We start from the raw sequence: 15,441 nt of genomic DNA, 5'->3' as shown, positions 1-15,441 counted from the left end.
TATATATATATATATATATATATATATATACATAGTGAACACGTATGATTCGTCAGGCTCATAATCATAAGGTAATGTGTTCAATTCCTGGACTAGGCTGTTTGTTGTGTTCTTGAGCAAGACACTATTTCACATTGCTCCTGTTCACTCAGCTGTAGAAATGAGTTACAACATCGCTGGTGCCAAGCTGTATCGATATTTGCTTTTCCCTTGGGTAAGGGTAACATCAGTAGTATTGAGAAAGGAGGCTGGTATGCATAGACGATAGCTGGTCTTCCATAAACAACCATGCCTGGACTTGTGCCTTGGAGGAGAACTTTCTAGATGCAAGCCCATGGTCATTCATGACTGAAGGGAGTCTTTATGTTTACCCTATATGTGTGTGTGTGTGTGTGTGTGTGTACATAGCTGTATACAAAATGCTAAGCCTTATGAGGAAGATGACAGAAGACCAAGTTATGTGGCATATTGCTGTACTCAAGGAGACCTGCCCACCACAACAGAATTGAGATTCTAAAACCAAGGTGTTATGTAAAAAGCACCTAGTACACTCTCTAAAGTGGTTGGTATTAGGAAGACCATTCAGCCATGGAAACCCTGCCAAAACAAACAATTTGCCTTGCCAGTTTCTGTCAAACCATCCAACCCATGCCAGCATGTAAAACAGATATTAAATGTTGGTGATGATAATGATGATGATCGTCTCTAAGAAATAACAATATGTTTGGTATTGGTGCTAGGAAGACCATCAAGCTATAGGAACCATCACCCAACAAGACTTTATTTCACATTGCTCCAGTCCACTCAGCTGACAAAAATGAGTCGTACCTGTATTTCAAAGGGCCAGTCTTGTCACACTTTGTGTCACACTGAATCTCACTGAGAACTATGTTAAAGGTACACATGTCTGTGGAACGCTCAGCCACTTCAATGTTAATTTCACGAGCAGGCTGTTCTGTTAAACAAACCAACTGGAACCCTCATCGTCATAACCGATGGACTGCCAGTCATTCATAGCCAAACAACTATGTTTATCATAACTATCACTGACTGTATAACCAAAAACTAATGTCTTTTCTTGTATTGCTATCAAACACTAATAATATCTCTAGTACTTTTTTTTTCTTTTTTAGGCAATACCAACCAACGCTTAATGAAGAAATAGAGTCTCGTCTTCGAAGAAACCAATCACCATTACTTGCAGTATCTAATAATTTACTTGATGATCCTCTTTGGGACAAACTACGAGAAGGACCACATCCTTTAGACTCCAAAATTTCCCCTGTAAGTTCACTTTATGTGTTTTCTGTCTTTTCTGATCTACTCATTAAATTTTTTGTTAAATATAATTTTGTAATTTATCCATACCACATACACGCATCACACAGAGACACATACACGTGCACTCTCACAAAATATAGGGTATCTAACAGTCACCAAGAGAATCTGCATGTGGTCACTGATTCTGCTAGAAATAATAGCCAAGTTACATCTTACCACAGAAAGATTCAATGAAAATTTTTGTCCGAGACAAATAAAAACAATGAGCTGAGACAGCTTCCACTTTGCTGTTGTGCCTACTAGAAATAGCAGTTAAATATCTATCAAATCATACCTTAGTGGGTTTTTTTTTAAATAATAGAATACATTGGATTAATGTAGTCCTAGGTACACTCTGTCTGAGGAAGATGGTTTTGTTTTTAATTATATGTCAACTGGATCTCAGCTGACCTGAGGCTGATCACCAACAAGATATAGGGTGATGTGTTATGTTTGTAAAATAGCTGGAGTTAATTGATACTTTGATACTTGCTGCTACTAAGTTTGAACTTACTGGTCATGGGCTCAAAACTCCAGCAGTCTTGAAATAGCATTTTATATTTCCAGTAATGTAGTATAGTGGGTTTGAGGTTTTAAGTTGCTCACCACCTGGTTGTGAGTTCTAAATTGTGTTGTTCCTTTGAGCCAGGCACATAACTCTATTTACTTACCACATTTTTAGTAGTGGGAAGAACATTGTCGTCATCATCATCATCTAACATCCATTTTCCATACAGGCATGGGTTAGATGATTTGACAGGAGCTGGTAAGCCAGAGAGCTGCACAAGCTCTATTTTGACTTAGTTTCTATGGCTGGATGCCCTTCTTAAAGTCAACCACTTCACAGAGTGTACTGGGAGTCTTTTAGATGTCACCTGCATTGGTGTCCTTTATATGTCACCAGCACTGGCCACAACTATGATTTCACTTAGCTTGGCATGTCTTCTCAAGCACAGCAATTCACCAGAAGTTTCAGTCACCTATCATTCCCTCCATGAGGCTCAACATCCAAAGATCACATTTCATAACCTCATCCCACGTTTTCCTGACTCTACCTCTTCCACAGGTTCCTTCCACAGGATCAGCATTTCTTTATGCATCTGTCCATCTATAAAAGCAATTGTCCCAGCAAACACACTATTCCACCCATGTAAACATAGGGAATTGAAACGTTTTTGTTTATTTTTGATATCAACCCTACAAAGATGAAAAGCAAAAGTTGACATCAACATGATTTGAAATCAGTGTACCAAGTGTTAGAACAAATACCTAAATCCTTTATTGCCCACAAGGAGCTAAACATAGAGGGACAAACAAGGACAGACAAAGGGACTAAGTTGATTACATCAACCCCAGTGCGTAACTGGTACTTATTTAATCGACCCCGAAAGGATGAAAGGCAAAGTCAACCTTGGCGGAATTTGAACTCAGAACGTAGCAGCAGACGAATTACCACTAAGCATTTCGCTTGGCGTGCTAACGATTCTGCCAGCTCACTGCCTTGCGGTCAGAACAAATACCATAGTGGGAAATAGCTAATTACAACAGAAAGCATCATCTTTTAATGTCCATTATCCACACTGGCATAGGTTGGACGGTTTGACCAGAGCTGCACAAGACTCCAGTCTGACTTAGCATGGTTTCTATAGCTGGATGCCCTTCCTAACACCAATCACTCTACAGAGTGTGCCAGGTGCTTTTACATGGCACTGCACAGGTGCTTTTATGTGGCACCACACCGGCTCTTTTACATGGCACCGCATGGGCACTTTTATGTGGCAGTGCACAGGTGCTTTTACATGGCACCACACAGTTGCTTTTCTGCAACACCACAGTCTCTTTTACATGACACTGTCATGAGTGCTTTACACCATCAGATGGACCGTTCTTAATGCTTCTGCTTTGGAGTACGAATCTTCCATATTTTCTTTTACCCAAAGTCTGAAACTTCTGAGCACCACCTCACTCACTACACACCACAACCATCATCTATGTATACATCTATGTATGTACTAAAAATACTATAATGCTAGTTGGTTTCACCTTCGTAATCATCCAAATTTTGATTTCAAATTTTGGCACAAGGCCAGCAAGTTCAGGAGGGGGGACTAGTCAATTACACTAACCCCAGTACTCAACTAGTGGAAGTGCATGGCTTAATGGTTAGGAGTTGGCCTTATGATCGTAAGATTGTGGTTTCGATTCCTGGACTGGGCGATGCATTGTATTCTTGAGCAAAACACTTCATTTCATATTGGTCCAGTCCATTCAGCTGGCAAAAAAAGTAATCCTGCAACAGACCAGCATCCTGTCCGCCATGCAAACTGAGAAACTGGCCCTTATGGGTTGGTACAACTCGAGAAGGCAACTTTACCTTTACCCTTTACAGTCCTCAAGTGGCACTTATTTTATCAACTCCGAAAGGATGAAAGGCGAAGTCGACCTCAACAGAATTTGAAGTAACAACGTAAAAATGGATGAAATGCTGCTAAACATTTTGCCCGATTTGCTAACAGTTCACCAGCTTGCTATCTTAGTAATCATCTAAATATTACCAAATTGAATTGGCTGTCACTAACTATTAGTTAAATTCTTTTCTCTCTCTCTCTCTCTTTCCCTCTCTCTCTCTCTCTCTCTCTCTCTCTCTCTCTCTCTCTCTCAGGCATATATTTATACTTAACTCAGACACACACATATTATACTTGCCCGCTCACGTATGTACACCTAAGTCACTTACATTCATATTATCCTTGCTCTTTCATATACATGAACACACACTATTATACATACATACACATATATATTTTGCTAAGCTTAATCATGCCTTCATTTTCTTGTTAGCTCCCTCAAAGCCATCCACTGCCAACTCTGCCAGCCACCAATATATCACAGATCTTCACAGCAAACAAGGGAACTGAACAATTTCAACACAAAAGCCCTATAAACCCAGGAACTCCCACCAGAAGTCGATATCCTCCAAGAAAGACTGAAGAAACCTATGCTACTTTACCATTAGGTCAGTCCATGTGTCAAAATTTTTTTAAAATAATATTTTAACAAATTCTAAATGCATTACAATTTTCTTAAATTTTTTTTTTTTTTGCTGTTGCTGTAATGTTTTTTTAAGTGCCATGAACTCAGTTTGACAAATGTGATGAACAGAATTTGACAAATCTAGACTAATATAACAAAGACGGTATGACAGATGTAGACACATATCTGCCTATTAACCCTTTTGATATCAACCTGCTTGAAGGTGCATGGCTCAGTGGTTAGACCACCAAGCTCACAATCATGATGTAGTCTGTTCGATTCCCGAACTGAGCAGTGTGTTGTGTTCTTGAGCAAGACACTTTATTTCACATTGCTCCAGTTTACTCAGCTGTAGAAATGAGTTGCAATGTTACTGATGCCAAACTGTATCAGCCTTTGCCTTTCCCTTGGGTAACAATGGTGGTGTGGAGAAGGAAGATTGGTATGCATGGGCGACTGATGGTCTTCCATAAACAACCTTGCCTGGACAGGTGCCTCGGAGGAGAACTTTCTAGGTACAATTCCATGGTCATTTATGACCAAATGGAGTCTTTACATTTTTTTACCAGCCTGCTTGAAATTACTCCTTGTTTTATGCTACAAAATCCTTTATTTAAAATGATCATAATTAAAACTTTCCATTAAAATTTCATGCCATTTTATATTCCAAACACTAGCTTAATTATGACGAAGTTATTTTAATTAATGCTTTATTTTAAAAATTAATTGAAACAAAGATAGAAATACAGTAACAAAAGGATTAATCAGTCTATAGATAGGTGTATGCATGGCCTGTGTGGTAAGAAATTTACTTCCTAACCACATAGTTCCAAGTTCAATCCCACTGCATGGCACTTTGGGCAAATGTTTTCTAGTGGATTTGGTAGATAGAAACATGTGGCTAAGAAGCAAGCTTCTTACCATACAGCCAAGATATTTTTAATATTAATAATTTTATGTTCACTAAGGAATCAAAGAATTTACAGATGATTTAACTGTATTTTGTCTGCATTAACAAAACTTGAACTGGAAAATGAAAATCTAACCATGAGTGTTGAGGTTGATAGATCGAAAATTTTGCTTCTTCCTTCATCAAAGTCAAATTGGAGATATTTCCTTCTAAATATTTCAGGTTTGTACTCTAGTTGGGTGAAATTAGGCCCTAAGCTATCAAGCTGTGTACCACAATCCATGTTTTCTTTTGTCTGCCCTATTGTGTTTCAGAGGCACATGGTTTAATGGTTTGTGTACTGGACTTAGAATCGTAAGATTGTGGTTTTGATTCCTGGACCTGGCGATGTGTTGTGTACTTGAGCAAAATACTTCACTTCACGTTGCTCCAGTTCACTCAGCAGTAAAAATGAGTACCTTTAGTGGAGGCGCATCACTTAGTGGTTAGAGTGTTGGATTCATGACCATAAGATTGTGGTTTCAATTCCTAAACTGGTCGATCTGTTTATTCTCGAGCAAAACACTTCGTTTCACATTGTTCCAGTCCACCCAGCTGTAGAAATGAGTTTAGCCTGGATAGGGATGAGTTCTGCCAGGTTTTGTCACCCTAGATATGCTGCAGCATCCCAACGACCCCCAAGGGGTTGAGGGGACTTGTCAATCGTGTTTCATCCACAAAAACCCTGTACAAATCAATTACCCTCTGGAACCTGTCCACATACTCCTTACAAACCTCAACCTGAAAAGCTTATGGGCACTGTCCCTTCTCTCCAGATTGTAAAAGAATTAAGTTATGTGGAATAAATTAGTTTGCTGGGATGGAAAGGAAAGTCAAATGGCTTGGTTAGGGGCCTTCATCAGTGGTTTGTTTGTACTTTCTTTAATTCCCAACAATGAAGGCATGTGGCTTAGTCGTTAGGGTTTTCGATTTACAATCGTAAGGTCATGAGTTCAATTCTCAGCAATGCATTGTGTCCTTGAGCAAGACACTTTATTTCACGTTATTCTAGTCCACTCAGCTGGTAAAAATGAGTTGTACCAGTTATTTCAAAGGGCCAGCCTTGTCACATTCTGTGTCAAGCTGAATTTTCCTGAAAACTGCATTAAGTGTACGCGTGTTTGTGGAGTGCTCACTCACTTGCATGTTAATTTCATGAGTAGGCTGTTCTGTTGATCAGATCAATTGGACCCTTCGTCGTCATAACTGACAGCGTGCCAGTTAGTTAATTCCCAACACAAACCCTCAGTAGTTTCCTTAGACCCGCCTGTTTACTGTTAAAAACAAAAGCTTTTCCTTATTAACCTGGTATCGTTCCATTCTTCCCAAAGACTTTCTGAATTTGTTGCTTATCTTTTATAGCTTTAACCATGGTGCTATTGAATCTCCTTCTTACACACACTTTAGAGGATACTTAGCTGTTTGATAAGAATGTCCCTTCTATCAGTTTTTATACTTTCCTTTTGCTTGTTTTTTTTCTGTAAGATTACTCTGCATGCAGATATAAACATAGTTGTTCGAACAATTAACCTGTGAAATCCCAGCATAAATATGAATATGTGCCTCTTGTGGTACACTAATATGAGAACATTAGTGTAACTGTGTTTAATGAAGAAAATTTGAAAGAGATTTTACATAAATCTAATTGTCTGTTAAAAAAAGTCACCTATGAAGTATGGCTATTTATTCAACAGGTACAGAGAGGAGAAGTGCTAGACAAAGAAAAAAGCAGAGCTATCGGGAGGAACTTCAAAGACAAATTGATGAAAAGAATGCTGCCAAACTGTAAGTAGTATGTCTTAGAGTGTATTTTCTGAATATATATTTTTTATATAATAAAATACCATAGGGTGGCGAGCTGGCAGAACTGTTAGCATGCCAGTCAAAATGCTTAGCGGCATTTTGCACATCTTTATGTTCTGAGTTCAAATTCTGCCTAGGTCAACTTTGCCTTTCGTCCTTTCATGGTTGATAAAATAAGTACCAGTCGAGCAGTGGGGTCGATGTAATTGACTTACCCCCTCCCTCGAAATTGCTGGCCTTGTGCCAAAAATTTGAAATCAGTATTATAAAATACCATATTCTATATTATGTATTATTATGTAGATTGAGTTATTTTGCCAATCTATATATTAACACAGGTTGCTGAAATAAATATTGACACCAGTTGATTCAAATGTAAAGTCAACATAATATCTTTGTCTTTTGTTTTGTTTGTAAGGTAAATATAATTGATGTAGCTTAGTCCAAGATCATAAAGACACTGGAATGGTCAGTTGGTCTCACCTGCTCCTGTTTAGATAAGCAGACATAGAAACAAGGATGATAATGATGATGTTATTGAGAGATGGTACAGTGCACATGACCTTTACATGACCTTCCAGAATGGTCATATTCATGTGGCTCATACTCAGTGTTTGTCATCATCATCATCATCATCATTTAACGTCTGCTTTCCATGGCATGAGTTGGACAGTTTGACAAGGAGCTGGCTAGCAGGGAGCTGTCCAGACTCCAGCTGTCTGTTGAGGCATCGTTTCTATGGCCCTTCCTAATGCCAACAAACTTAACAAAGTTTGCTGGGTGTATTTTACATGCCACTGGCACAGGTGCATTTACACAATATCTGCACGGGTGCTTTTTAAGTGGCACCGGCACCTGAAAGGACAAGCCTGTATGTGTAGAAGACAGGGATTTTCACTTAGCTTGACATGTCTTACCAAGCACAGCAAATTGCTACATCTCTCAGTCCCTTGTCATTTCCTCAGAAAGGCCCAGCATCTGAAAATCCTTTCTCATCAATTTATAGGTATGTAAAGGCATGACTCTAAAGGTGCAGCCATGTCTCTGTGGTTAAGAAGTTCACTTCACATCCATGCTATTTCAGGTTCAATCCCACTGTTTGGTACCATGAATAGATATTTTCTACTATTGCCCCAAACCACTCAAAAGCTCTGTGAGTGGACTTTATTAATGGAAAATGAAAAGAAGCCCATGTGATGTATATATGTATGTATGGGGGGAAGTGTATTAGTGTCTCCTTATCTTAATTTTGCATGATAAATAAACACCACTATCATAAAAGTAATGCCATTTGTTTCATATCTTCTGTGTAAACATTTGCAGCTATGGGGAAATATTACCTTGCTTGTGAACAAGTGAGGGTTGGTAACAGGAAGAGCATCCAGCCATAGAAAATCTGCCTCAATGAATTCTGCCTGACCCATGCAAGCATGGAAAAGTGGACACTAAAGTAATAAAATAGTGATGGTGATCTGATTTAAATGCATGCAGCAGAGAGTTCACTTAATATGTTGAAGGATGAGAGGGGTTCATTAAATACATTGAGCTAGCGGTGGTGGGAGAGAGGGTGATGTGTTGGGCTCACTGCTCATAAATTATGCATATGTGAACAAACCCATTGACAGTTAAATGTCTTTGCCAAAGATGCTATTCAATGCAATTGTTCAAGGCACATAGATACTCAGCTCTTCGATCTGTACATTAGATTAGTGATCATTTTAACACTTTTGCTACCATATTTCTCTGAACCTACAAGCCTTTGTTTCAATAAATTTTTGTAAATAATGGAAATTTTAGTAATAGTGAAATTTAGAAATAAAGAAATCTTAGTTAATAAGGAAAAATTTAGTAAAATAAAATTGTCAGCATTAATCCGGTGTTTGGAACTTAAATTAACATAACATTCTGATGGAAGATTTTAATTCACATCCCTTTAACCCTTTAGCGTTTAAACCAGCCATATCTGGCCCAAATATTCTACCTGTTTTATGCTCAAACTAGCCCGATTTTGCCTTTCACATCCACTTGACTATGTCATACTAAAAATATACAATCACATCATTAATTTCAAAGCTATGAGATTAATGTATGACTAATTCAAAACAATGTACGTAAATAAGCATTACGTTTGGCAGAATAATTTGAATGCTAAAGGGTTAATGCAAGAGGGTTGAGTCATAGACTGAGGATCAGTCTCGGGCTGGTTACTATCAGCAGAGTTAACCCTTGCAGTAAATTGGTCAACTTTTTGACTGATATAGTAAATCTCTAAACTCTTTGACTAGTACAATAGAACAGTTTGACCTTTGACCAGTGTGATAGATTGATCCAGCTTTTACCCAGTACTGTAAATTAATACCAGTGTAGTAGATTGGTCCAGTTTTTGATCAAAACAGCATATCATTTGTTGTTAGGACCAAGGTTTTGACATTCGCCTGATATCATTGTTGTTTTGTTTTATATTATATTTCTAAAGGGAAGAGAAAGAAATGTCGAAAAAAATCTATGAACCCTTGCTACCATTTGGTCAGGCTAAGAAGGAAACTCAACCTGCGACAAAAGACATTCTCCAAGATTATAGAAGGTAATAATAATTTCATTTAATGATGAAATAAGCTAAATGGTAATTAAAACATTGTATTTAATATTTTTATTATTAAATAAGGTATCAAGCTGGTAGAATCATTTGCATACTGAGCAAAGAAGACAGCCATGTATTTGAATGTTAAATTGGTTTATGATAGCGATGTGCACTTTCACTTTACTTGAACAACAGTGTGATCAGTTAGTTTTATTGAGTGATAATCCTTCTAGGATGAAGGTGCATGGCTCAGTCGTTACAGCTTTGGGCTCACAATCATGACGTAGTGAGTTTGATTCCTGGACTAGGTTGTGTGTTGTGTTTATGAGCAAGACACTTTATTTCACATTGCTCCAGTTCACTCAGTTGTTGAATGAGTTGCAACGTCACCGGTGTCAAGCTGTATCAGCCATTGCCTTTCCCTTGGATAACATCGGTAGCATGGAGAGGGGAAGCTGGTATGCATGGGCGATGCCTGGTCTTCCATAAACAACCTTGCCTGGACTTGTACCTAGGAGGGTAACTTTCTAGGTGCAATCCCATGGTCATTCATTTCTCAAGGGGGCCTTTACCCTTTTAGTCCTTCTAGGTCAGTGTTCTTAACCTGGGCAGTAGTGACCCCTTGGGGACATTGAGAGATGAACATTGGGTGGGGTGGGACATGATTTTCCTGAGAAAATATGTAAACATATTTAAGAGAAATTGAAATAAAGACATGTTTTTACCATTTGTCTCTACATATGTTTCACCATTGTGGTTGTTTTGAACTTTGAACTGGATGTTCCAAGTGCAATTGAGTACTTAACCGTTCAACCCATGCACACATGGATACAGACATTAAATGATGATAATGATGATGATATTAAGCTGATGTTTAGAACAGTATTTAACATGAAATTTTGATGTGAAGTTTTAATTTCTTTCTTAAGCTTTTTGCTCCGTAGAGCATAGGCCAGCAATGATTTTTCTTTCCTGTTCTCAGTTCTGGGCTGTCTTTCCTGCTTTTCTCCTACTGGATCTCTGCATTTTTCAGCTCTTCCTCAATATCCTACCTCCAACAATTTCTTGTGCACCTGTTTATTCCCCCTCGTAGGTTAAGGAGAATCAGCTTGCAGCTTCCTTTTGGATTTTGCAGCACCACATCACATGTTTCCCTAAAGGAAGGCTTTCCTCTTTTGTCATTGATGCTGCTTTTACTTCGCTTTTTTTATTTTCTAATAATGAAAAGAAGTGGTCCAAATTTGTCTGGTCACTATCCTTTTGACCTGTCCTGCAAGGGAAGCCCTAGCAGGAGTTTGCACTTTTCTGGCATAACTGTCAGGGTTATTGAGGCATGCAAGCCATTAAACCGTAACAAGAACTGAACCTTGCGGCATAAAGTTTTAATCTAGATCACTTTAAAACTGTACGTCTGTATAATAGAACCAGGTGCAATCTTTGGCAAGTAAATATCAAAAGGGATTGGGGTTAAACAACAATGTTTGACTGCCATAACCTAAAGATCTATTAATATTTCAGCCCTCCACTTGACTCTCAGCATCCTCAATTATCTGGGAGATTTACAGGGACTGACAACCAACAGCTTATGAGCAGAAGTATCAGCACCCTACCACAAAACAATCATGTACCACCTCTCCCTCCCAGTTTGCTCTATGAACCATCGTAAGTATTTAATTTTGGCAGTTCCAAATACCCTAAATATTTTGCAGTTGTTCAACCCTGAAATGTTAAATTTTGGGTGGGAGAATATAGGTTTGAAGTATTTAAGTATATAATCTTTTTGGAACTTCTATAAGCCTTGGAAGTTATAGAAATATTAAAAACGTACCCCAGATACTTAATATTGGCAAAACTCAAGATTCCAAGCTCCACAGATGGTCTTCTCAGACTTGCCAAGACTTTACACCTTATTAGGCTGACAATAATTTAGGTTTGGTTTGACTTTATACTATAGTCTATGTTCTCTTAAACTTATAGATTGCACCTTGTTAGACTTTCTGATATAGACTACTCCTTGTTAGCCCTTCTGATTTAGATTACACCTTGTCAGATCTTCTGTTATAGTCAATATTTTGTTAGACCTTTTGTTATAATCACTTTGTTAGACTCACTACACCTTGTTTATTAATCCATTTTGCACCATATTTGTTCTTTATATTTCAACAGTGGTCTGTTACAAGATGGTGCTAGCAGTTCCATTGATGATGCATATCGTTTTTATGGCATTAAAGACCATTTTGATAACTCAGTGACAACAGGTCAGTATAGCACTTTACAAATATAACTTTTCTCCATAACTCTCTCTCTCTCTCTCTCTCTCTCTCTCTCTCTCTCTCTCTCTCTCTCTCTCTCTCTCTCTCTCTCTCTCTCTCTCTCTCTCTCCATCGCTCACCTCTTTTATCATCAATCACCTGACCAATGGAGCCAGAGCTGTTAGTTTTGCTTTATCCAGGGATACAATATAATAATAGTAGTAAGATTTGAAATCAGAACCATGTAGTCAATAGTCCAGTACGTTAATTTCCTAACCATTGAGTCTCATAGACAGACTATTTATTTGTAATATGCAGGCGGGGATGTGTGGTAAGAAGCTTGCTTCCCAACTACATGGTTTGGGTAAGTGTCTTCTACTATAGCCCAGACATCCATCAAAGTCTTGTGAGTGGATTTGGTAAATAGAAATTGAAAGAATCCTGCCGTGTATATGTGTATATAATGTGTGTGTGTGTTTGTTTCCTCCCCACCACCACTTGACGACTGGTGCTGGTGTGTTTACATCACCATAACCTAGTGGTTCGCCAAAAGAGCCCGATAGAATAAGTAACAGGCTTTACAAAATTAGTGCTGAGAGTTGATACATTTAACTAAAACTTCTTCAAAGCAGTGCCCCAGCATAGCTGCAGTCTACTGATTGAAACAAGGGAAAGATCAAGCAGTGCTAATTAGCTGAAACTTATTACCACTATTCTATCTCTTTCCAGTTCCACCTAATCATGTCTAGCCTCTCGTCTAAAATATGCATTGTCATATTGCTCCTCTATAGCAAGAGACCTGTTCTGCTCTGGCCTCTTCTCTCATACTGTTACCCACATCTCCTAGCTTAAGGCCACACCCTTGGGGCTCGTAGTCTTCTGAGCTGCATGGTGACCTCACTAGTGCTGGTGGCACAAGAAAAGAGCACCCAGTACATGTTGTAAAGTGCTTTGCATTATTAGGAAGGGTCTTCAGCTATAGAGGTCATGCCAAAGCAGACATTGGAGTACAGTGCTGTCTTTCGGCTGATCAGCATGGCACATAGACATGGAATGATGACATTGATGATAAGTTACAGTGAGACCAAATGCATAAAATAGAGCTTATATGTATATGTAGGTTTTACGTAATAATGTTGTTATATCTTTTTGGGCTTGTATATTCCAGGTTTTGAACCTTCCTTCCTTGGTAACAGAACTGAAGAACTAGAAACTAAAGCACAGCCAAAAAAGAAGTAAGTATAAATAAAGATTTTCTTTATGGGAGTATGTTGGAGTTAGAACCATGTTTAAGACAAGGTGAAACATCAACTCTCAACCATTGAACAGAATTAGCCTTCAGTTATGCCTTGTTTCCATCAATATTAACCTTCAATTAAAGCTTGTCTTGCTCAATATTAACCTTCAGTCAAACTTTGCTACCATTAATGTTATGCTTCAATTAAACCTCTCTATCAACAATAACCTTTAATTAATGCTCACCTTCACCAAATATTTATTTTAGCCTTCAATTAAGCCCTCTCTCTATGATTAACCTTCAAATAAATCTTTGTCTTCATCAAATAAATCTTTGTCTCCATCAAATATTAATCTTCATTTAGACCTTATCTCTATCAACATTTACCATCAATTACACCTTATCTCCATCAACTTTAAGCTTCAATTGAACCCTGTCTCTATCAACATTAACTTTCAATAAAACCTTCTTTCCATCACCATTAGCCTTCAGTTAAGCCCTCTCTCCATGATTAGTCTTCAAGTAAATCCTGTCTCCATCAAATATGAACCTTCAATTAGACTTTACTTCCATCAACTTTAACCTTCAATTAAACCTTGTCTCTATCAACATTAGCCTTCAATTAATCCTTTTTGCCATCAATATGCTTCAGCCTCTGACCATAAAAATCCTGTCTTCATAATCTCCCATCTAAGCAACACTAACATGGACTGCAGACATTAAAGAAAATTACCAAATGATATGTATCTCATACACATATTCAATATTCAGGGAGAATTTGAAAACAACTTTTACAACATTGTTTTCCTTTTATTTTTACTCTTTTTGAAGCTTTTCAAATGTAGCAAGCTCCAAAGAAAACTTTGGTGCCAGACCTGGGGCTTTGGTATTTGGTGAGTCAGATAACAATATGAACAGCACAAGGAAGAAAGAGCAAATTTATTTAAAGGCACTGGAGAGGCAGGTAAGACAAGATACTACCACATGTGCATGCACACACACACACACACAGAGGCATATCCATATTATACATACTACAACAAACCTCACATACACACACTAGTGGATGTCTTGCAAACAATGAGCCTTCATATAACTTCATATGTTAGAAATAATATTTTCAATCATAGGTCTGCATGATCAGACTGACTTAGGGTTAAACAGTAATAAACTAGGCTGATCACAGCTAGGCTACCTTTGATTGTTGACCTGCTGGATCAGATCTGACTTGTAGTTAACAATAAATAAGATGAGCTGATCACAGCTGGAATATCTTTGGTCATAAGTTTGTTAAATCAGGTCTGAGTTGGGGTTAAACAATAACAGAAACTCTTAACAGTAGATAAGTTACTGGTATATCAAAATTGCCTACAACAGAATTGACACCAGTGCTGGTGCCACATAAAAGGCTCTCATGCTGGTGCCATGATAAAAGCACTGGTGTTGGTGCCACATAGAAAGCACCCAGTACACTCGGTGGAGTGTTTGGTGTTAGGATGGGCATCCAGCCTTAGAACCTGTGCCAAAACAGACAATGGAGCTTGTTGTGGCTCCTGATTGTACCAGCTCTGGTCAAACCATCCAACCTATGCTAGCATGGAAAATGGATGTTAAATGGTGATGATGATTACTTCAATGTTTTTTTAGTTATACAGGCACATAAATAGCTGTGTGAGTAAGCAGCTTGTTTAGCAACTGTGTAATCTTAAGTTCAGTCCCATTGTGTGGTACCTTGAATTAGTGTCTTCTACTACTGCCTTTAACCAACCAATGTCTTGTGAGTAAAATTGATAGACAGAAACTGTATAAACCTATTGTGTGTGTGTGTGTGTGTGTGTGTATGTTTCTGTGAAACTTGTCATTTCCATTTCATGTATGAGACTGTCTGATTGGAAAAGATGGTGACATTGTATTTATATTCCCAGTGAACATTACTCTGTGCTCTCAGAGTAATATAATAAAAATAAAAAGAACTACCTTGTAAAACTTGGGTTGGTGACTGGAAGAGCGTCCAGTTGTAAAAAAGACTACTTCCAATAAGTATCCACACTAACCATCCTATGACAGCTTAGAAAAATAAACATTAACCCTTTAGCATTCAGAATTACTATGTCAAATGTAATGCTTGTTTATTCCCATTGTTTTGAATTAGTCATGAATTATCTCATAGCTTTGAAATTTCGGTGATATGATTGTTTATTTTTAGAATGACATTGTTAAGTAGGTGTGAGAAGCAGGCAGGCCAGTTTGAACAAAAAATGGGTAG

The 15,441-nt window shown here is 38.0% G+C and overlaps 2 protein-coding genes across 2 annotated transcripts in view; one reads left to right on the top strand and one right to left on the bottom strand.

Moving 5' to 3' along the window:
- The window catches only part of LOC106870301 (uncharacterized), a 204,355-nt gene that overhangs the window by 69,041 nt on the left and 119,873 nt on the right, over positions 1 to 15,441 (bottom strand). The window lies entirely within an intron of this gene.
- Positions 1 to 15,441, top strand: part of LOC106870298 (centrosome and spindle pole associated protein 1) — a 139,234-nt gene that overhangs the window by 102,775 nt on the left and 21,018 nt on the right. The window contains exons 9-16 of the mRNA XM_052970909.1: positions 1,134 to 1,284; positions 4,162 to 4,336; positions 6,997 to 7,087; positions 9,582 to 9,689; positions 11,205 to 11,348; positions 11,853 to 11,944; positions 13,107 to 13,173; positions 14,007 to 14,139. Coding sequence (XP_052826869.1) covers positions 1,134 to 1,284; positions 4,162 to 4,336; positions 6,997 to 7,087; positions 9,582 to 9,689; positions 11,205 to 11,348; positions 11,853 to 11,944; positions 13,107 to 13,173; positions 14,007 to 14,139 — 961 coding nt within the window. The remainder of the gene's footprint in view (positions 1 to 1,133; positions 1,285 to 4,161; positions 4,337 to 6,996; positions 7,088 to 9,581; positions 9,690 to 11,204; positions 11,349 to 11,852; positions 11,945 to 13,106; positions 13,174 to 14,006; positions 14,140 to 15,441) is intronic.

The sequence above is a fragment of the Octopus bimaculoides genome, chromosome 9, assembly GCF_001194135.2.
Source record: "Octopus bimaculoides isolate UCB-OBI-ISO-001 chromosome 9, ASM119413v2, whole genome shotgun sequence".
NCBI lineage: Eukaryota > Metazoa > Mollusca > Cephalopoda > Octopoda > Octopodidae > Octopus > Octopus bimaculoides.
This window is presented reverse-complemented; position numbering and strand designations above follow the sequence as displayed.